The sequence below is a fragment of the Pinus tabuliformis genome, chromosome 8 (assembly GCF_031772625.1).
Source record: "Pinus tabuliformis cultivar Carrire ecotype Pingquan chromosome 8, CPIR1, whole genome shotgun sequence".
Lineage (NCBI taxonomy): Eukaryota > Viridiplantae > Streptophyta > Pinopsida > Pinales > Pinaceae > Pinus > Pinus tabuliformis.
In genome coordinates this window covers 1018658598-1018681547 of record NC_142294.1, presented here as the reverse complement: position 1 = coordinate 1018681547, position 22950 = coordinate 1018658598, and the positions used below count along the sequence as shown (strand labels likewise).

At 38.1% G+C, this 22950-nt stretch overlaps 1 protein-coding gene across 5 annotated transcripts in view; it reads left to right on the top strand.

The window, feature by feature from the left end:
- Positions 1 to 22950, top strand: part of LOC149238852 (NAD(P)-binding Rossmann-fold superfamily protein) — a 342556-nt gene that overhangs the window by 294239 nt on the left and 25367 nt on the right. For 3 of the 5 annotated variants that reach the window (XM_089373199.1, XM_089373197.1, XM_089373198.1), the window contains 2 exons: positions 18600 to 18725; positions 18839 to 19596. The exons of 1 other annotated variant lie outside the window; for it this stretch is intronic. In XM_089373199.1, the coding sequence (XP_089229325.1) occupies positions 18600 to 18725; positions 18839 to 19119 (407 nt within the window). In that variant the 3' untranslated portion in view covers positions 19120 to 19596. Of the gene's footprint in view, positions 1 to 18599; positions 18726 to 18838; positions 19597 to 22950 lie in introns of those variants that run through there. One more of the 5 variants, XM_089373200.1, reaches the window with a different exon arrangement.

Here is a 22950-nt window from a genome sequence, read left to right as displayed (position 1 = left end):
TCTTTTGAGTAGATTTTATTATTTGTGTTCTTCCCATGTTTCGGGAACGAAACATGTTAAGGGAGGTGGAATGTAGTATACCTAAGGGGGATAATATGGGGTACAATGGAAGGTACCCAAGGAAATAATGTAATAAGGGGATGGGCCATAGTAATAAATAAGGTAGTTAACCTGTATCATGTAAGGGACCATAAGTAGTTAGTAATAATATAATGGGCCCATGGTATTAGATATATGGTATGAGGGAACCATGGTAATGACCCATGGTATTGTATGTATGAGGCCTATATAGAGGCTAGAGACTCTCCATTGAGAGATGTCAAGGAATTATTGTATGAACAGGCATATGGCTTGTGCAGTGCTCTCCTTCCTTAAGGAGTGAATGTATGGTGTTGCTCTACCTTAAGTGTTTTGATCAATAAAGTGAAGCATTTCTATATTCAGATCTTGTTATTTTTGGTGATTATTTGTAGTTATTGGGTGTATTGGTATTATTTTCATATATTTTCAGATCAGATCTATAACAAAACCTAGGCAGCTCTGCAATAGCCTCAATGGTTTCATTCGGAATGAAATTGGGATAGCCTAAAATGTTAGTAAAATCACAAGGGGCGAACAAATCATTCATGATGTCATGCTCGATTGACCCTGAAAGAGCAAATGGATACCAGAGAGAGGCTCCTATCCAAGATTAGCAAGAAATATACAAGAAGCAAGCTTGAAGCAGAAATCCTTGCAGAGAATGAAATAAGTGGAGTCGCCACTTGAACAGGAATCTAACTAAAAAATCCAACATGCAAAAACCAAAAGTTAGTCGTATTTCTCAGGTACAAGAAGACTTGTCCCCAGCAACGGTGATAGAAATGTTGACCCTACTGCCTACACCTACCTACAAGTTAGTGAGAAAAGCCTTCAACCGCACAAGGTGTGGTTGGTGGCAGGGAACTTAGACAAGGGGTTGTCACACTAATCCCGACTTTCTCCGTTTGAGCTATCTCCTAGATTAGCTAAAGTGGGTGGTCTCTAATGAAAAGTTAAGTTAAAAGATGTGAGTTTCTATGAAAGTGTTATAGTGAAAATGGATTACTTTTAAAGATTTATGAGAAAATATGAAGTGGGCAACTTGAAATAACAATGTCAATCATTAATATGATTAAAAACCATAAAATCAGTGCCTTATAGGGAATTTGCTCAAAAATTTAAAGATACATTTGCTCAAAGTAAAATGGAATGCTCTCAAAAGATAAAGCAAAGTAACCCTGAAATATAAATAAGAATTGTTAACACAAGATATGTAAGATACAAAATGCTTTTGAAATAATCAACTTTATAAATCAAAACATGTGAAACATATCTTGCCAAAACCCAAAAATTAGTAATTAATTTGGAAATGTAAAAGAAAGTAAGTGTTAAATCAAGACATCAATATGTAATTAGACTTTAAGCATGAAAAGAAAACACTTGTTTGAAATTATTACAATAATTTCTTTTGGAATAGACTTTAAATATGAAAATTCAAACCATCAAGAGACAAGTAAAGTAAATATAATGGAAAGTGCTCTTGCTTAATTTTATTAATTATCTCTACAACATGATTACAAGTTAACTCTTCAATCCTCGGACTTCACCCTCGCCCAAAGATATGGATCTCACAATGACGAGTCAGTAGAGGATTGGAGGATCCCTAAGATGTCTACTTCAACCAAAATATGTTGGAGGTAAAATTTTAATGAGACTTGGGGCCTTCCTAAACTAAAATGTCTAAATGAAATGCAAATTGTGTTAATCCCCAAATTAAAATAATGCTACATGCAAATGCTTCAAAGAAATTGATTTGCAATGCTTGAAAATTATATAGTGTTCAACATAAGTTGCAATTATAACTTCAATTGGAGGAATAAAATTAGCTTACAAGTATCTCATCAATGAATTAAAATGATACAAGTAATTTGCTTGAAAGTAAAATTTGTTTCAAATAGACAATGACAATAAATTGCTCCAATATTCAAGATAACAATGTAGCATAAAATTGAAGCATGTGTTCAAGTGCTTATGAAACAATTTACCAAGGTAAATGGAAACGAATCAAAGTTTGTGAAGAATATAAAATGCTTACATGTAAATGATGAATTTCCCAAAGTAAAGTGTAAGCTTGTTGCTTCAAGCAACAATGTGATAGAGAATGCAAAGCTCAAATGAAATTGTAACAAACTTTAACTTAATGAAATGTGATAGTGAGGTTGTGTTAATTCCCAATTAACACATGCATGCAAGTGAATGAAGTATGAAAGCTTAAACCATGCAAATGTCAATCCACCCAAGAGAAGACTCCCTCTAAATGGGGAGATAGGATACCATGGGAGAAATCCCAAGCTCCCACAAACAAATTAGATCTTTTATTAATATTACAATGAGAAGAGGGTCCCTCAAAGTCCTCAACTAAACTTCAAGGAGATTCCTCACAATAATTGTTTGAAACTTGGACACTAGACCTCTTTTCTTGAGAAAGTAGTGGCAAGATTTCACAAAACTTATGCAAGGGAAACAAGGTGTGAGTTTCTTCCAAATGCTCACGGCTTAAAAAGGAAAATGCGCAGCCATCTAGTGAACTTGACTTGGCCAAAATAAGCCTCGAAAGGGCTCATGACATCCTTGGAAATCGAACCCCCAACATTTGCCAAAGGTTCTGCAAAAACTTGCTAGATGTTGCGGGAGGTTGCTCTTCAAAGTTTTCCTCACAAGAGTTAGCAAACAATCCAAACAATGGCTGCAAAATAAGTTAAGTATTAGTGAAAAAATCAACAAGATAAAATTTATATGTATAGTTATAATTTACAAAAGGTTAAGCTAAAGAGTGAGAGTAAACTCTCACTCTTTGCTTAGCCATCTTCAAGCTCTTAGATAGCAAATGAAAGAAATGAAGTACAATGTTTTTTTAAAAGAGATTTAAATTTAGAAGTGCTCAGCTTGTGTACAAGTTATGTGTCAAAACCCCTGCAAAACCACTTTGTAAGATAAGACTACGAAGGCTCAAAGAACAAATGAGAGTTCCTTTAAGAATGTATCAAGAGTGGGTTGATCTCTCCAAAGACTTATCCTCACGCTTGAGTCTGTGATTCCAACAAGATGTTCCCTGTACAAAACTTCAATCAAGAATTAGTTCCATATAGATTTAATAATAAACAATGACAAGAAACTCTAGAGATTTATTTAAAACCAACTAGAGCATTTTATACCTAGATAGCTCTATATTAACAAATCTACAAGAGCATATGGAAACAAATTAGATCAAAGCATGAGTAAAAGGAATTATACCAATGTTCAAGAATTCATCACACCACAAAGGAGGAACACCTCATGAATGAAACCCCAAAGTCTTTATTGATATATCTAAAAGTGTACAAGGCAGTAGCGCTTCCGCAAACACAATAGTTGGTAACAATATGATACAAATGAGAGCTCAAGGCTCTATTATATAGAACTATGGGAGACAATCCCAATGTAGAAGTGATTAAACAAGTGGCATGAGGTGACAATCCCAAAGAGAAATTCAAATTTGTTGAATGGAGCTCCAATGCCAAGTGTAAAAATCGAATTCTGGCAAGTGGACATCATTTTCTTCTTTCCTTATGTGCCAAATTCGAATTTTATGATGGAATGACAAGTGTATATGGGTGGTAAACCATATGGGGACAATTCTCCACAAAAATCTCTACCAAATATTCTTCCAAATCCTCTCAAATGTGCATTAACTTCACAAATTCGAATTTCCAAGTAAGCAACTTTCTCATTTAATGCTAGAAAATCGATTTTATTTGAGCACATGTCATTTCTTTGATTTTAGGAGTCCGCATCACCTTGGGGTTTCACTTTAACTCCCCCATAATTTTCCACCTCATTTCCACAACATTTAGCATATGTGGATATTTATTTTTCTCCATTTATTTAATTTTTGGTTTAATTAATTGCAAAATTTCCCACTAAACTTAGGAAAAGTGGGTTTTGAAAGTTAAAAACACATTTTTAACCCCTCAAAGTGTGTCATAGTAGAAAGTTGAGGGTGAGAAGTGCAAATTTCATTACTTATACCCCATACAACTTTTTTAGACATCACTTATTACATTACAAATACAATTTTATTAACAATTTCCGCAGTGCAGAAAATCTAAAAAATTAAAAAATGACTACTTAGAGACCTAACCAAATTCCACGAATTTTTTTGTGTGATCTAGTATTGTAATATACATCGACTCTAGACACTCAAATGTGTTAGAAGCTCAACCTTCAAACCATCACCCTGGCTTTGGAGTAAAGAGTGAGTGAAAAAATCCAGAAAATTATCCCCCTCTGAAAAAAGGGATAATTAACCAGATTAAAAAAACACTCCAAAGTGTACTCGTTTGCGAATCGAGTCCCAACATCCTAGGCCTGTTATAGAATCGAAACTCATCATTATTAATATCACTTATTACAATTCCTCGCGGGGTGTGGAATCTGGGTACAAGAAAGATGATGAGAAAATAGAAGTAGAGTTTAAAAAACTCTGTTGACTAATGATATTTGATGGTACAAGTGTCCTCTGGATCATCCTTGGGCATGAAGTCTTTCATATAATCATCAGGTATCTCTTCAGTGGCCAACAGATGCAACAATAACACTCTCTGATACTCCTTCAGACCATACTCATCCAGAAGGAATGACATCCTGGCCTTCCAAACACCAAAATTTGAGGCTCCATCCAACCTATCCTGATCTCTCAATCCTACTGTGGCCATCTCTGAAAATTTGCGAACTCAAATAAATTGGAGAAATTGAACTGAAGAAATCAAACTAGGTAATACCCACTATGCTCTTCTCTTCCCGTGCCTTGTGTTGATTTACCACTGCAAATCCACTGTGACTAGATCAACTCTGATACCATGTGAAATTTCCTTAATTGCAACAACCAAAAATTAATCTTCTAACTTATGCAGTCTATTTGTCGTCATAAATTATTATGACAAATAATGATTAATTCACTATGACAATCTTCAGAAATAAAATTCAGGAACGGAGAAAATAATGTGCACAAAATTTTGGACACTAAGATTTTTGGACAGTAGTCCCTGGAAAAACCCCAATGTTGGGAAAACCAGTTTAGCAGATGATGGTTTATATCAGGATTACTTGGGAGCGGGAGCGAAAACAGGGAACGGAAGCGAAATGAGAGCGGGAGTGACATTTTCAGAAGCTCCCGGTTTGGGAACGAATCCCAGAGCATTTATATATATATATATATTTTGATACATATATGTCAACAAAAACATGTAGAATGATGAATTAGATATAAAAAACATTAAAACATAGATTGAACCATGTAACAACAATCATCTAGAAGTTATAATCTTCATCAACCACGTCCACAAGTTAGTAACATAATAACGTACAACATATTGAGTCTCATGATTCATCAATCTTAAAGTTTCAAGCTTTCAAAATTCAATATATAACATTTATCATCATTGATCACCAAAGTTGTACTTGTAAGCTAAGTGTAACCATTACAACAAATAATATCTAACATGAAATGAAACAACTTTCAACTTTCATGAAGCATCATATTCATAATTCATTATTAATGAGTTATAATTGCCAACTTCAAACTTAAATTGTCATATATGGTTTAAAAAAATATAATAATAAATATGAAAGAGTCACTAGTTATAAAAACTACTAGAAACTAGAAAAGACAAGTAAATCTATTATCCATTGCTTATGCTTGGACCTCTTGCCACCACGAGAAATGTCTAATTTTTTAGTTTTGTTGGAAAATCAGGATCTTTGTCATTAATATCACCCTCTAAGCATCAATATCTAGAGGTATCTGTCATTACCTCTGGATCTGTATAGGGATCTTTGTTATTAATATCACCTCTAAGCATTAACATAAGATAGACAAAGCATAGCATGTCATGTCAAGATTTTGTTTGAGTGATGCGTACATTTTTAGGATGGCCATAAAGGAGTTCGACAACCAATGTCACTAACATCAAGGTACATAGAGGGATTGGTGCTCTTGATTAAATACGAGTTCCATACCCTAATACATGACAAAATTCAATAGAAACATTGCAATACCCAATCCTGAAATCCTGAAAAACTGATAAGTTTGCTGGATTTTGAATGAAATCTAAAATTCTACTTTCTCCATATGAAATCCAATGAGGTCAAAACCACTCTCAAACATCCTTTTACTTTAAGAATTTAACATTACCATGAATCGCATATCAATACTAAGGCCATACGCTTGATCATTAAGCTGACCCACTCAAAACTTATTTGTTTCTTTGAAAAAAACTTGCATTTGGGACATTACTGCAAAAAAAGCTAAACGCTCCCGAAAAGGCAAGGAGCGTTTTTTTTTAAGAAGCGCGCTCTGGAGCCGCTCCCGCTTGGAGCGTTTTTTTTAGGAAGCGCGCTCTGGAGCCGCTCCTGCTTGGAGCGGTAATTGGGAGCAGAAGCGAGAGGGGGGGTTGGGGGTGCTCCCCCACAACCCTAGTTTATATTATTAATTCTTCAACAATTTGAGAAATACAACTGCTTGCCTAATACTGGCAAAGCTTCGACATATAATTTTCTCCACTAAAAAAAAATCTAGAAACACAAGTTTGCTTTGCAAAAATAAGCCTACCTTTTTCGAGCCTACTCGCATCTCTTCTTGCAGCTCGCACTGGTGATTGGAAATGCGCACTAGCTGCCTTGCAAAATTCGCTCAGCCTCTGGGAAAATGCCCCTGCAAGTAAAACTGCCTCCAACACTTCTCTTGACCCACTCACTCTGTCGTTGGGCGATAGATCAGACACTAACACACTAAATCGAGTTCCTCTATGTCACTCGCATTGGCTATCTGGCTACTCACACTACTAAATTCGACATCCTCTTCTATAGATAAAATCAACCTCCTTCATGCTGCTAGAAACTGGAAATTACTGTGGAAATATCCTCTGGAAATCTTCTCCCAAATTCTTTGTTGAAACCCTTGTTGTTGGTGTCTCCCTCCGCTTCAACTACGCCCTTGCTAATCATTGCAACTAGGTAAGTCGAACTACTCAAGTGTGTCTCTCCAAACCCCACCGACTTGCTCTATAATATATTGTTGAGCAATCAACAACCATGATCTAATCACAATCGATGGCTAAGATCATCTCAACCCCATCAAATGACTTTTCCGGATGTCTCTAGAGAAAAATCGATTTTCCTCAATTAATCTGATTTAATTAACCAATTTTCCTAAGTTTGACTTGGAATTTTTTTAATAATTGGCTAATCAATCTAATTGAGGTTTTTCTTACGAAATCTTTTCTAGGTATTGGAGAAAATTTGTTCCCTGGCCTCATAGACACCATAAAGACTAGAACACTTGTCTGCAACTACCAAAAACTAACACTACGTTTGTGGTTATTTGCCTCCACCTAGCCCACTGGTTTTATTGTTATTTCAGCCATCAATTTCTCTTTTGACCTCATACATTAAGGGACATCTATTATAGCTCAAAATGTCACCCCCTTGGGCTAATTAGGGAAGAACATGTTGCAAGTTGAGATGTAGAAATTGGTCCACGGAAGCTTTAGAAAAAGCCATTTTTTGTACCTTCAATGCCTCTTAGACACTAGTTGACAACGTTGTTAGGCCTAACAATGCTCTAGATGAGTTGAGAGGGCAGACTCAAAGACTCAATAGTTCTCTTGTTACACTGCAAAAGGGAATTGAAGTGGCAATGCAAATGGATAAGTGCAAATAGGGTGAAAGTTGATCGCTTTGCAAGGATAAGGATGGAAGGACCATATCAAACATGGTCAACAAAGTGTCTAGGTTCAATGTGATCACTCCTCTAGGCTCTCTATAAAAGCAATGCTATCCATGGAACAAAAGGGGAAAGTGTAATGTAACAAAGTGTTGCTAAAATACGAACTTGTGGGCTTCCTTGCGATTAGCCACAGACATTGTTCGCCTTGAAAATGAGTTGTGAGAACAATAACATGGACCAAGGCTACGGAGGAGCGATGAATGTGCACCTTGGTGTAATATAAACAATTGATTCTTCCCCCACCAAATCAATGTAATATTTTTTAATGTTAATGTATTTGATTTTGGCTTCGTGCTAATGCTAATGGGAACTATAGGAAGATGGATATGGTAGATTGTTGTCTGTGTGTAGGTATTTAACGTAGGGAAATCAGGAGCGAAGATCTGTGAAGACTTATCCAATAGAAGGTGCACCATACTCTTTCTCCTTGATGTTTCCTTTACTTTCATATGCATGAGAGTGGGTTAGATAGGTTGTGAACACTACTATTTGTGACAAGCATTAGGCAGGCTTAAGGGTGCAAAGTACCGTATCACTATAGGTGGAATCTCTGTAAATAGTTCCCATTGAAGGAGGTCCAACATATTGAGTATATGATGATTAGAGGAAGCAATCATGGAGGCTTGAGTTACCCCTTTCCTTGGCCCTCTTTTTCCACCCCTTTGGTGCACGTTTTACTTCAATCATTTTCTTTTATTTCTTGCATAGCTTGGGTTACCAACTTTTTGTGTGCTCTCTAAATACCCCTTAAAGATGTAGCGGTTTATTTCTCATCGAGGTTGGGACATTATAAGTTCCTTTGATTTAGATAGAGCATGAGATGCTTAGGAATTGGGTGATGGCTAATGAGCGAGGTAGATTTAGGTTAGGCCTTTTCCCATGTGCTTATTATTGGTCCCGACCATCTTTTGTGATTTTGATTTTGATTTTCATTTAATTGTGGCCATATATGCTTTTATTTTTCTTTTTGTTGCATCAACCTCTCATGGAAAAGTTTTTGGGCCATGGCTCAAAGATGTGGATATAGGGTGTTTGTACCGTGACAAATGACAATCAACCCAAAGAATGGAAATGAATATCAGGGATAGGTGGAAAATGGGAAGTAAGAATCACTTTGGGAACACTATATTAATCAATGCTTCCTACTTGTGCCTTTCGTGAACAATGTGTGAAAATTCTATCACTGCAGCAACTGATTTATTTTTCCTACTTATTTCATCGTAAGTTATTCATGAAATTACTTCAACAAACATTAAAATAAATATTGTTGTAGATATCACATCGTAATACAGAAACAAACATATGCACACATTGACACAGTTATTTTGGACTAATATCCCCGGAAAAACCCAATGTGGGAAAAGCGGTGCAGCAAGGGAGGATTTTATTATTCAGCAATTTTCTTGTACAACAAGGTGCCAAACTAGCTCACCCACAGATAGACAAACTTCCAGCACTTTTCTAAACCCAGCATAGGCCCTACTGACCTCTGCTACAGCCTGAAACCCTTTGCGTCAGCCTACTAAGGCTCTGCGCAGCCTCTCTAGGCTTCTGCCTCACTCTTGCAGCCTCTGTGTGGATCACGCAAGCCCTTCTGGCTCTGCGCAGTCTCTGTTGCCTCTATGTGGCTTCCTTTGGCTTTGCGCCTGCCTCTTTTGCGTTGATCTCTCGTCTCTCTGTTTCGTACTTGCTACCTCCTGACTGCTCTCCAGACCATTGGTTCAATTTCTCAACAAACCCTGCTCTAGAAATTGAACTGACTGGTCTCCCTCAGTTTATTCTCCAAGTGCCCCTCAAGCCTTTTATACTTTTTCTGTTGACATCTCAACGGCCGAGATTAAGTCCCTAATCAACGGCTAAGATTAGATTAGATCTGGCTTGATCCATGTCTTTTGGACCATTCTAACACAGATTCATATTAATACACATTAATATTTTATTTTCCCTAAGTTTAGACTTAGGGACTCCATTAAAAATATTAATTATTTTAATATCTCCTGATCTGTTTAGAATCTACCCAAACCCTTTCTAGGTATTGGAGATATTATGTGCCCCAACCTCTCCACCAAATTTCGTGGCTAGAGCACATCCGATGCTACCCCAAATCAACACTCCCTCTTAGCGAGGAGTGTGCTCTAACAATACTCCTTACTGAGTAGTACTTTGATCATCCGGCATCGGTACCTGTGTTGATGCTAGGCCTTTCTGCCCAACATCCTCTGCGTTGCTTTCTCTTGTACTGTTGCCCATGACTCTGCTACTGCTGCATCTGTACTACAGGTCCCTCTGCATCTGTGATGTTGCTAGTCCTTTCTCCCAACATTGCATCCGCATTGCAACTTCCTCTACATCTGTGCTGTTGTTGGTACTTTCTCCCAACACTGCATCTGCGCTGTAACTCCCTCTTCATTCGTGCTGCTAACACACTACTTCTGAAAGGGGTTCTTTACCATCCCCATCTTTTCCCTAAAGTAGTCAAATTTTGACTTTCCAAGGGCCTTGGTGAGGATATCTACGACTTGTTCCCTTGTAGGAGTGTAACTCAACTGTACAGCTCCTCGTTGGACACAATCTCTGACAAAGTGACACCGGATATCAATATGCTTTGACCTACCATGAAATACTAGATTCTCAGAGAGTTTGATGCACCTCTGATTATCACACATGATCCTGGTCACCTCCATATTTCTTCTAAATAGGTTTACCAACAGTGTTCTAAGCCATATGGCCTCACACGACGCTGTGCTTTCTGCCATATATTTTGCCTCAAAGAAGCTCAGAGCCACGAACTTCTGTTTCCTACTGCACCAGGAGGTTATTCCTGATCCAATGTTGAAACAGTACCTAGAGGAACTTTTCCGATCCACTAAACTTCCTGCCCAATCTGCATCAGTAAATCCACTCAACCTGATATCCTTCCCCTTGTTGTACAATAGCCCATAATCAACTGTTCCCTGTAAATACCTGAAAACGTGCTTGGTTGTTGCCTAGTGAGCCCTCTTTGGTTCCACCATGAACTGACTGAGGGTGTTGACAGCATAGCAAATATCTGGCTTGGTATTGACTAGATACATCAGGGACCCTATGAGCTGTTGGTATAGGGTGGAATCGACATCCTTGTCTTCTGATGCATCAATCTTCTTCCAGTTGGTGATCATTGGCATAGCCATAGGTCTACAGTCTCCCATTCCGAACCTTTTAAGGATTTCTTTAGCATACCTTCGTTGCCCAAGGAAGTTTTCTCCTTTCTGCTGTCAAACTTCCAACCCTAGGAAATAGTGCATTCGTCTCAGATCCTTCATATCGAACTTTGTGGCTAGATTTTTCTTGCAGTCTTCAATGAGTCTAGATGATCCTGTCAGGAAGAGATCATCCACATATAATACTAAGATAAGTGGCTCGCTCTCTACGACCAGATAGTAGAGATTCAGATATGTGTCACTCTTGACAAACCCCATCTTCTACAAGTAGCCATCTATTCGACCATACCACGCTCTTGGTGCCTGCTTCAGCCCATACAAAGCTTTCTTCAGACTACATACATGAGACTTATTCTCATGAGTTTCAAAGCCCTCTCGTTGTTCAATGTATACTTCTTCTATTACCCCGTTTAGAAATGTCGTCTTGACATCCATCTGATGGATCTCCCATCCCATCTGGGTTGTAAGAGATATCACGGTCCTAATAAATGTATACCTGGATATGGGGGTGAAGGTTTCCTCATAGTCAATCCCTTCCTTTTGAGCATACCCCTTAGCCACAAACCTGGCCTTGTATTTTTCAATACTATCTTCCGCAACATATTTGATCGTGTAGATCCATCTTGAACCTACCACAGATATATCTTGAGGCCTTGATACCACCTCCCAGACATCGTTTACCATTATGGAGTTATACTCCTCCACCATTGCATCTAGCCAGACTTGATGCTGAGTTGCCTCCTTGAAGCTGGCAGGCTCTCCATCCTGAGCTACTAACGCCTGATACTTGACTAGCTTTTTTCGCTTCCTTTCATTGTTCCTTGGCTCTCCGATGAAGTTTTCTGCATCACGCAAAATCTGATGAAGTTCCCTGCCGGTTCTTCCTCTGCCAACAGGTGCTTCTGTTCGCTCCTCTTCCTCATCCTAAGAATCTTTCTGACCTAAGGAAGGATTCTTCACTTCTGTTGGTTGAAGAGGCATGACCAACGGATCCTCTTTCGATTGCTCCCTGGAAGGAATTTCGTGAGATCTTCTGAAAGCTATGTCCTCCATGAACTTTACATCTCGTCGTACTACTACCTTCCTGCTCTCTAGAAGATAGATCCTGTATGCCTTAGCGTTCTCGCTATATCTTGCCAGATACCCCTTTTCTACAGTCTGATCCAACTTCTTCCTCTTTTCTTCAGGTATGCAACAATATGTCAAACTCCCAAATATCCTGAAATGACTGACTTCAGGTGTCTTCCTAGTGAAGACTTTCTCTGGAGTAATCTTGCCCAGTGCCTGATGATGAGTCCTGTTTTGAACGTAGACAGTTATGTTGCATGCTTTTGCCCACAGGAATTTTGGCATATCCTGATCATACAGCGTGGCCCTAGCTGCTTCTACAATAGTCATGTTTTTCCTTTCTGCCAATCCATTCTGCTCCGGATTGTAGGGAGTTGTCCACTCTCTTTTGATGCCCTCCTTAGTGCAATAATCAGTGAAGTCCTTATTGACATATTCTCCACCATTATCTGAGCGCAAGACTTTTATTTTCCTACCTGTCAGATTCTCCACTAGAGCCTTGAACTCCTTGAATCGACAGAAAACCTCGTCCTTGGTTTTTAGAAAATAGATCCAAGTTTTCCTCGAGTGGTCATCAATGAAGGTAAGGAAATACTCCGCACCGCTGAGTGCTTTGACGGACATAGGTTCGTAGATATCTGAGTGTACCAATCCTACTACACTCTTGGCCCTGTGGTTGCTCCTAGGAAATGTCGCCTTGGCATACTTTCCTAGAGCGTATCCCCTGCATACATCATCTTGTTCCGTACTCAGATCTGGAACTCCTGTTACAATGTTCCTGAGAATTCTCAGAGCTCCATGGTGCAAGTGACCTATCCTTCTGTGCCATAGTTCATTCAAGTCTTTGTCCCCATGACTGCTTAATGTAGGACATTCAGCTCAAGGAAAATCATTGTATTTTAGTAGACATAGGGGTATTGTGTTTCCAAGGGAGTTGGTCTCTTAAGTGTGGATTAATGTAATTATTAATGCTTTGAGTGATTTTAATAAGAGAAGCTAGAATAGGGATTTAATTGAATATGGTGAGGCATATTTGTAAATGTTCTTGAATGTAGGAGAACATGAGAGAATTAGGATAGTTAAGAGATTGAGGGATTTGAGAATTAATTGTACAACTCAGATTAGGAGTTAGTTCATGATTTTTATGGATCAGAGAAGATCCTTAGGGGTGAGGAAGAGATTTTAGGAATTTTGTTGAAAAAATTATGGATCTAAACCAGAAATTGGTTTTAGAGTCCTTTTGTATAAATGTAAGCCTTAAAGGCATAATCAGAGGTTAGAGAGTTAGATAATTAGCTGGTTAAGCTAGTTAGAGTGGGATTTAAGCCTATGGGCAGATTGTAAATAGAGACCATTGTAATTAGAAGATCAGGGTAGAGAGACAGAGTGTCAATATGTAATTGTTGGTTTTTATATTTATATACAGAGAATTCAATCCTAAGTGTAAGTGTGTGAGTCGAGTATTGATTGATGTATTCAAAGATTTGCATAGTTTATGTATGCAGACAGAGTTGAGGCGGAACACAGAGGAGAAGAACGAGCCAGTGGTTTGTAATGGATCTTTGAATCCATTAAAGGATCAAGAAATGATCTGGGATGACATCGATCAAAGGAGCATGAGAGGTTAAGCCAAGAAGAGTCGCACAACGGAAACAGCGAACAACGGAAACCTTTGAAGAAACCCAAGAACCACGGAGAAACATTGGAAAAATGTTATAAAATACAAGGAGACAGACGGAGAAGTGAAGCGTTAGTGTTCAGTAGTCGTGGATCTTTACGATCAACGGCCAGGATTAAGTCGCATGATGGAGTTATGAAATATTGTATCAGAGGGAAGCAATAGGAGCAACGAACCGGCCTCAAGCCTTTAGCGATTGCGATTAAGCGATGGAACAAAGACCATTAGATCTGAGAAGAGGATCAACGATGGGAATCTAATCGCAATGTTATTTCGGAGAAGTGAATAAACCTCAGATCATAAGGAAGTGCGATGGGCGATGCCGATGCGATCAGCAAAGCAATCGCATCGCAGTTATTACTTGGAGTTGTATCGGCAAAAAGGAATGCAACAAGAGATATGAGGCGGACCCGATAGGGTTATACAACGTGTTTATTATATTTGAGTTCCGAAAGGTTATCGCATATCAGATGCGAAGGAGTCATGTGGAGTATGAGACTCGCAGAGAACCCCGATTGCGATTAGCAATAAAGGGATGCCTCGTTAAATGTGCAAAGACCGTATTTTGAGCTGAAAAGCTATGCTTATAGACTATTTCTATTATATAAACATTATAATAGAAATAAGCGCGATATAAAGGTTTTATATGTTAAGTCCAATATAACAGTGTTATAGATAGGGGTTTGATTATATATGCGGCTTAAGGTTAAATAAAGGTTTATGAGGGTAAATGATTTCCGATAGAAAGGAAAGAATGGGTTTATCAAGACTGGGCTATTGTAAGGAATCATTCCGCATAAGAAATTAATTAAGGGGCCTTAACCATTGATGGTGGAAGATTTGACTCGATAGAGAGTTAAAAGTCCTGGGAAAATTAGTTTATGCATATTTGACATGCATATTATGGGTATACGCGGGTAACCCCGCATCACTGCCTATTAGTGCCATTGGAGATTCTAGTTGTAATTTGTACAACCGATTACTTTTGATCCCGATCTGCACTTTCTTTTTGCAGCTCGGGTGTTTGATGTATACCTTTTCCTTAATGAAGTAGACGTCATAGCCCTTGCCTTGTAGTTGTGACACGGAAAGTGTGACACGGAAAGTAAGTTCATCCCCAATCCTAGCACATGCCACGAGGTTCCACCGTCTATATACCATACTTCTAATGATGCAGCACTAGTCATGCACGCCACTTCTTCTTCCAACCTGGAAGCCAACATAGAGAAATCGAAATCTCTCTCTCTTGTGCAATCTTCTGAAAATTTGTGTTAGTCCCCTGAGGTGGATGCCTCTGCATCGTGGTCTCGACCCATAACTAATTTTCCCTTTCTGTCTCTGATTACTTGCTCCGATACCATGTGAAAATTTTATCACTGCAGCAATTGATTTATTTTTCCTACTTATTTCATCATAAGTTATTCATGAAATTACTTCAACAAACATTACAATAAATACTGCTGCAAATATCACACCATAATACAACAACAAACATATGGATACATTGACACAGTTATTTTGGACTCATGTCCCTGGAAAAACCCAATGTGGGAAAACCGGTGCAGCAAGGGAGGATTTTATTATTCAGCAATTTTCTTGTACAACAGGGTGCCAAACTAACTTACCCACAGATAGACAAACTTCCAACACTTTTCTAAACCCAGCGTAGGCCCTACTGACCTCTGCTACAGCCTGAAACCCTCTGCATCAGCCTACTGAGGTTTTACGCAGCCTCTCTGGGCTTCTGTGTCACTCCTGCAGCCTCTACGTGGATGACGCAAGCCCTTCTAGCTCTGCGCAGTCTAACTGCCTCTGCATGGCTTCCTCTGGCTCTGCATCTGCCTCTTCTATGCTGAATTCCTGTCTCTCTATTTTGTACTCGCTGCCTCCTAACTGCTCTCCACACCACTGGTTCAATTTCTCAGCAAATCCCGCTCCAGAAATTGAACTAACTAGTATCTCTCAATCTGTTCTCTAGGTGCCCCTCAAGCCTCCACTTATACTTTTTCTGTTGACATCTCAACGGCCGAGATTAAGTCCCTAACCAACGGCTAAGATTAGATCTGGCTTGATCCATGACTTTTGGACCATTCTAACACAGATTCATATTAATACACATTAATATTTTGTTTTCCCTAAGTTTAGACTTAGGAACTCCATTAAAAATATTAATTATTTTAATATCTCCTGATCTGTTTAGAATATGTCCAAACCCTTTATGGGTATTGGAGATCTTATGTGCCCCAACCTCCACCAAATTTCGTGGCTAGAGCACATCCGATGCTACCCAAATCAACACAATGGAAAGAAAAGATCTCAGGGGAGATCACATTGGACTAGGGGCAAAAGATAATCTCCGAGGTGAAGTGTGGGAACAAGGGTACAATCAAATAGTGGTCAATTATCTCACCTAACCCATGATCCTTATTAGAATGCCCCAAACATTTAATGAAAACACATGATTACAGAAATGGTTAGTGTACCTTTTGATAGATGACCCACCCTCCTTCAAGAGGTATGCCACATGGGGGAGAGAGTTGACCGAGCAAAGGTGGAGAGCTCTGAAGTAAAACTATATGTGGATCATCATAAGGCTGTTGGCTATCTAGCTGATCAAAAAAGGAGAAATTTTTTCTCCTAGGCTTTACCCACTTTTGGTGGGTAACAATTCCACTTCCTTCCCCACCTCAAGTTTTGTCACAAACCTCCACATGGGTGTGAATGAAGCTTTTCCACCTTCATTTCCACTTTCATCCCCTTCCAGATCTTCCTCATCTTTATATAATGGGTCACTGTGAGAGTGACCACTATCCTCTTCTTGCCTCTCATACCGAATCCCCACCAAGATCACGAGAATGAAAAAGAAACCATAAACCACAAAATTATTTTCTTGAAGTTTTAGATGGACAATTTGCAATAAAATGAGGGAAAAGGAATGGGAAAGAGTAGGAGAAGAGGAAAAATCTACAAACAAATAGCACAAGGATATACAAAAAACTACAAAGAATGGGCCTTGGTCTTACCTCTTTAGCTTTCTAACCATTTGCAGCAGTGGATGGTAGCCTTCATTCTCTCCTACAAGTTTTCGCAAGTTTGTCTTCCCCAAAATCTAACAAGAAGATCGAGCCACCCGTTCCAATATAAAGCACACAAAGATGAATGTAATGAAGAAAATAGTCGGAGAGAAGTGCTTTTGTTTCTCCCTTGAGTTTGCCAGCCCTAAAGCTCCACTAGTTTCCGCGTTTAAAAGAAAATTGAAAAAAACATTCATTTCTTCTCTTTCCACAGGAGCATCTAGGTGAGCCAAGGAGTGCATAGGAAGCATCCCAAAAGCACCCGGGGTTTGGGTTCCCTACTCCGGGAGTGTCCTAGTGGCGGGGAGTGCACTAGGAATCCCTAGAGCATGTTCCTAGCAGCATTCCTCATATGCTCCTGGCCAGAGCATATTTTTGGGGTGGAAGCAGTCCATGGGGGGACACTCCCACGAACACTAGGTTGTTCCAAGGGGGTTCTTACCGGCAGTCTTTAGTGCAGGAGAAATTTTTGGTCTAGGAAACAGCCAAGTCATACTGCAAGAAAATGACTTTTATGACTAATTTACAATAGAAATAGGTGTCCCAAGTTGCCTATATTATTATATTTTTGTTCAGTTGCCTTGACAAGGTATTCTCTACCTAGTACCTCCTAGCCTCTTTGCTACTCAAATGGTTAACAATTCTATTGTAATATTTCAAGGTAATAGCTAGTAACATCCATATCTTACAAAGACTTGTGAAGGAATTTTGTTGCTAAGAGTTAAAATTACATGTATAAATACTGTTGATTCTTGAAATACCTCTGCCATTGAAAGTGTTTTTTGTAGACAATCTAATTATATAAGATGTCAAGCTCTTGTTCATGTTCTGTGCACTTACCTTAGGTACTTTTGGTTCCATGGTGCCTTATCTTTTCAAGAGGATGATAAGCTCCTCTAGGGGAAGATTCATCGAAAAAATTACCTTGATTACATTCACTTTTAGTTTTTGAGAATTGGGTAAATAAATTGTAGTTGACAAGTGACAACTTTTGTTTGCACTTGAATCACTCAGTGGCCTGCTATGTTGGTCAATGAGCTTTTCATTGAATCATGTCAGCGGCTGTTTTTAAATCTATATTTTTCTGCTCCTCAGTAAATCTTGTGCTTTTGTATTATATTCCATTTGATGAGGAATGCATCCAACATGGTTTGACTACATCTGATACCAGAATTTTGGGCATAAATACTGCTGCTATACAAATCTGCTCTTGAAGTGGAACAAGTCATAGTTAGTACTTGCCCTATTTATCTAGTTGATTGATATTTAGAAGTGATTGCCACTACGAGCTTGACAATGGGTTTCAGTTTAACATTCTACTTAAACTGCACCTATAATTGAAAATTTTAAATTTCTTGGTAGAGATGCAATAACCTCTGGTATATAGCATGTTATTGGTTGTACTAGACTATGAATATCCCTTTAAGTTATGTGTAACGTCCTTGATCTTCTTAGATATTGTGCTGAAAATTTAAGCTAGGAAGAATAATGCCCAAACATTCACGCAACTATTATTATGTGTTATTGGGAGTTGATAAGATTTAAATTTTGTAATGGTTTCAGTCTATGGCAACAAAATTTGGGGGGCTTGAAAATTGAAATTTCTTTTATTTTGCAGTTTCAAGGTCTTCAAGGTGTCCTAAACTTCTCCAATCCTAGTCTTTGTTATTGCTTTTGTCATTTGATTGTTGGGTTTATAAACATAATGTGTTCTTGACTTCCCTGGACTCCAGGAATCCCAAAGTTTATTTTAATCTCAGTACATGATTATAACCTTCCATCATTCTTACTGAATTCGGGATACTTCAGTGGAAAGAGACGAGCAGAGACGGAGGTCCTTTCGAAATATCCTAATTCAGGTAGCAGAACAATGTATTCATTTCCTTATTTACAAATAAAATGTTTCCATTATGCTATGTGATTTTGTGATGTTATTTGTTTCTCTTAACGACAATATTATGATTTTGTCAAGGTACCGTGTTAAGACCTGGATTCATATATGGGAAGAGAAAAGTTAATGGATTTGAGATACCACTTGATTTGATTGGCCAGCCATTAGAGAAGTTTCTTCTTGCAAGTGAAAATTTTACAAGGGTTTTAAGCTCTCTACCAGGTTCAGACCTATTCTTAGCTCCTCCAGTTAGTGTTGATGACGTGGCTAGTGCAGTTATCAATGCAGTCACAGACGATTCTGTTTTTGGCATCTTCACAATTGAGCAAATTAAGGAAGCAGCTGCGGTAGTGAGGCCATAAAGACTGTTGTCTGTCGGTATGAAGTTCTCCAAAGTCTGCGCATCTTATTTTGTAATCTATTTGGTTTGGTGCGAACCTTTTCTTCTTGGATTTCAGGACCTGGATCCATTCTTGTTAGTCTTTTAGTCATCTGTGGAGTGTTTATGCATATCTAACAGGATATTTCATGATCTATACTATACTCTCAAGCCCAGCAGGATTATGCAAATATTTTACGTGGCAACAAATATTGACTATTCTAAAAGTATACATGATGGAGCAAATCTAATGCAATGTGTACTATTATACTGAAAGACGACATAGAGACTCACTAATTATCACATGTTGGCTTCATTGAAAGATACTACTTGCCGGAGGCCAAAGGAAACCTAAAAGTGTAATCCCATTAACATTGACATCCGGGGCATTTTTTGTGGCCACATGTAACATATCTAGCTATTCTGTAGATCTATTCTGTAGATCACATTCTCATTGCTCTCCCATTTTCTTATCACACTGAATATTCTAGGTTTTAAATTGGATAGTGTATGTTATTAACAACATATTGTAAGTTCTAAGAGTATGGGAATTTCTGTATACCGCATATAATTCACAATAATCTTGATAGAGGCAATCGAATTGTAAGACAATCATTGTTGAACTGAGGCTTCTGTGATCCATAATAAGTTTATGAGAGATTTTTCGGCATAAATCACATGATATTTCATTTGTCGACGCGTTTCGAACCAACCAGTGTGGTTCATCGTCAGGGCAAGTTGAATGAACAGATCTCGCTTTGCATGTTAAATAGATAGAGCAGAACATCCAAGGGCTATTTGACTAGGTAATGGCTATATTGACAATGGCTAGATTTGACTAGGAAACGGTTAGTTTGGACCGGATTAGAGGTATAACCTTTAATTTAATTAAATAAGTTAATTCGGTTAGTTATATTCTTATTAAAATAAAAGTAAATGGACCATTTTATAAACTAATACTTATAAATATATATTAAAATAAATAAATTATAAGATAAATTAATTTAAATTAATAGTTAGTTATCCAAATTATTATATCTAAATATTAGAGTAATTACTGGTTAGTTATAAAAGTTATTGAATATATAAATATTAGAGTAATTTAAGGGTATGATATTAAAGTAATTATAATTATGATATTAAAGTAATTTATAATTATAAATATATAATAAATTAATAGTTAGTTATCAAAGTTATTATATCTAAATATTAGAGTAATTAATAAATAGTTATAAAAGTTCTTAAATTTATATATTAGAATAATATATAAATAGTTAGTTATATTTTTATTAAAATGCAAGTTAAAGGGACTGTTTCATACACTTATAATTATAAATATATATATTAAAATTAATTAATTATAAGATAAATTAATTTTAAATTAATAGTTATTTATAGAAGTTAATTAAATATATAAATATTAGAGTGATTTAAGGGTTAGAAAGAATATTTTAATATTTAAAATTAATTAATAGTTTATTTAAGGGTTAAAATTAGTATATTATCATAGATTAATTTTTGTTATTAGAATAAAACTAACAAATAAGTGCTATTACAAGACCTCTAACAATATGAATCACACCTCAAAGAACAAAGGCCACAAGCAATGGGAAACAAGGGAAATAACTTAAAAGACAACAAGATAAAGCTAGACCTAGGGAGGGGAAGAATGGAAGAAAACGACTAGGAGGAGAGGGCTGGGACCCAACTGTTGATTTTCCAGCCATCCTCTCTATTGAGATTGTTCGGCCTTTTTTCAATCTCAAGGGCTTCCCTAAATTTCTGGTGATGGAAATGGGACACTCTACCAATAACACTAGCCTCCTCGATACAGACATGATGATTGGTTTTCTCCACATGTTCTGCTAAAGCAGAAGACTTGGTTCTCCTATGCTTAAGGTCAGCTGTGTGCTCACTAATCCTTTGATTAATGGAGTGACCAGTCTCACCAATATAGGGGGTCCCACATGAACAAGGAATAATATATACCCATTTCATGTCCTTAGGGTCGATAAGATCCTTCACAGATCTGAGGGACTTACGAATGGTGTTAAGAGGTCTAAAAGTCGAGGGGACATTATGCTTCTTAAGAATCCTCACAATCTTATCTGTGGTCCCCTGAACAAATGGAAGATGGACACCAAGGGTATGTTCCTTCTTGTCTCTTTTAGTTAACGAATTCTTAGTTGCGTTGAGGAAAGCCTTCTGTCCCAAGTGTCTACTATAACCATTCTCAACAAAGACATTAAGGAGATGGGATTTCTCCTCCTTGAAGCTCTTTTCATCAGAGATCCTTAAGGCACGAGTAGCAAGGGTGTTGAGAACCCCCAACTTCTGAGCCGGGAAATGGTGGGAACTAGCATGAAGATACTACTCCGTATGAGTTTTCTTACGAAACACTCGGTGGGAGAGGGAACCATCACTATTCTTAGAGATAAGAATATCAAGGAAAGGGAGGCAACCATCAACTGCTTGTTCCTTTGTGAACTTAATAGCCGAGATTGACTATTGAGATGATCGAAGAAGAGATCTAACTCCTCTTGGCTATGAGACCAGATGACATTAGTGTCATTTACATATCTTTTCCTAAGCTTAGGCAGGAGGTGGGTTGAGTTTAGAGCCTTGGATTCAAAATCCTCCATAAAAAGATTTGCAACAACAGGGGAAAGGGGTGAGCCCATGGCAACCCCACAGGTTTACTCAAAGAACTCACCTTCAAAACTGAAAAAGGTCGAAGTGAGGCAGATCTCCACTAATCGAGTGGTATCAGGATCTATTAGACGGTTGATTACTTCCATGGCCTCATTTATAGGGATGCAAGTGTACAGGGAAACAACATCAAAACTGACAGGAATGTCCCCAGAGTCCAGCTTAATGTCCTTGAGCTCCTCAATAAAAGAGGCCGAGTCTTTAACGAAGGACCCTGTACGACCAACTAAGGGTTTAAGCTTCAAGGCAAGGAACTTAGCAAGAATATAGGAACTAAGGGTTTTATCTTCTTGCTAAGTTCCTTGCCTTGAAGCTTAAATCCTTAGTTGGTCGTACAGGGTCCTTCGTTAAAGACTCGGCCTCTTTTATTGAGGAGCTCAAGGACATTAAGCTGGACTCTGGGGACATTCTTGTCAGTTTTGATGTTGTTTCCCTGTACACTTGCATCCCTATAAATGAGGCCATGGAAGTAATCAACCGTCTAACAGATCCTGATACTGCTCGGTTAGTGGAGATCTGCCTCACTTCGACCTTTTTCAGTTTTGAAGGTGAGTTCTTTGAGCAAACCTGTGGGGTTGCCATGGGCTCACCCCTTTCCCCTATTGTTGCAAATATTTTTATGGAGGATTTTGAATCCAAGGATCTAAACTTAGCCCGCCTCCTGTCTAAGCTTTGGAAAAGATATGTAGATGACACTAATGTCATCTGGTCTCATGGCCAAGAGGAGTTAGATCTCTTCTTCGATCATCTCAATAGTCAATCCTTGGCCATTAAGTTCACAAAGGAACAAGAAGTCGATGGTTGCCTCCCTTTCCTTGATATTCTTATCTCTAAGAATAGTGATGGTTCCCTCTCCCACCGAGTGTTTCGTAAGAAAACTCATACGGAGCAGTATCTTCATGCTAGTTCCCACCATTTCCCGGCTCAGAAGTTGGGGGTTCTCAACACCCTTGCTACTCGTGCCTTAAGGATCTCTGATGAAAAGAGCTTCGAGGAGGAGAAATCCCATCTCCTTAATGTCTTTGTTGAGAACGGTTATAGTAGACACATGGGACAGAAGGCTTTCCTCAAAGCAACTAAGAATTCGTTAACTAAAAGAGACAAG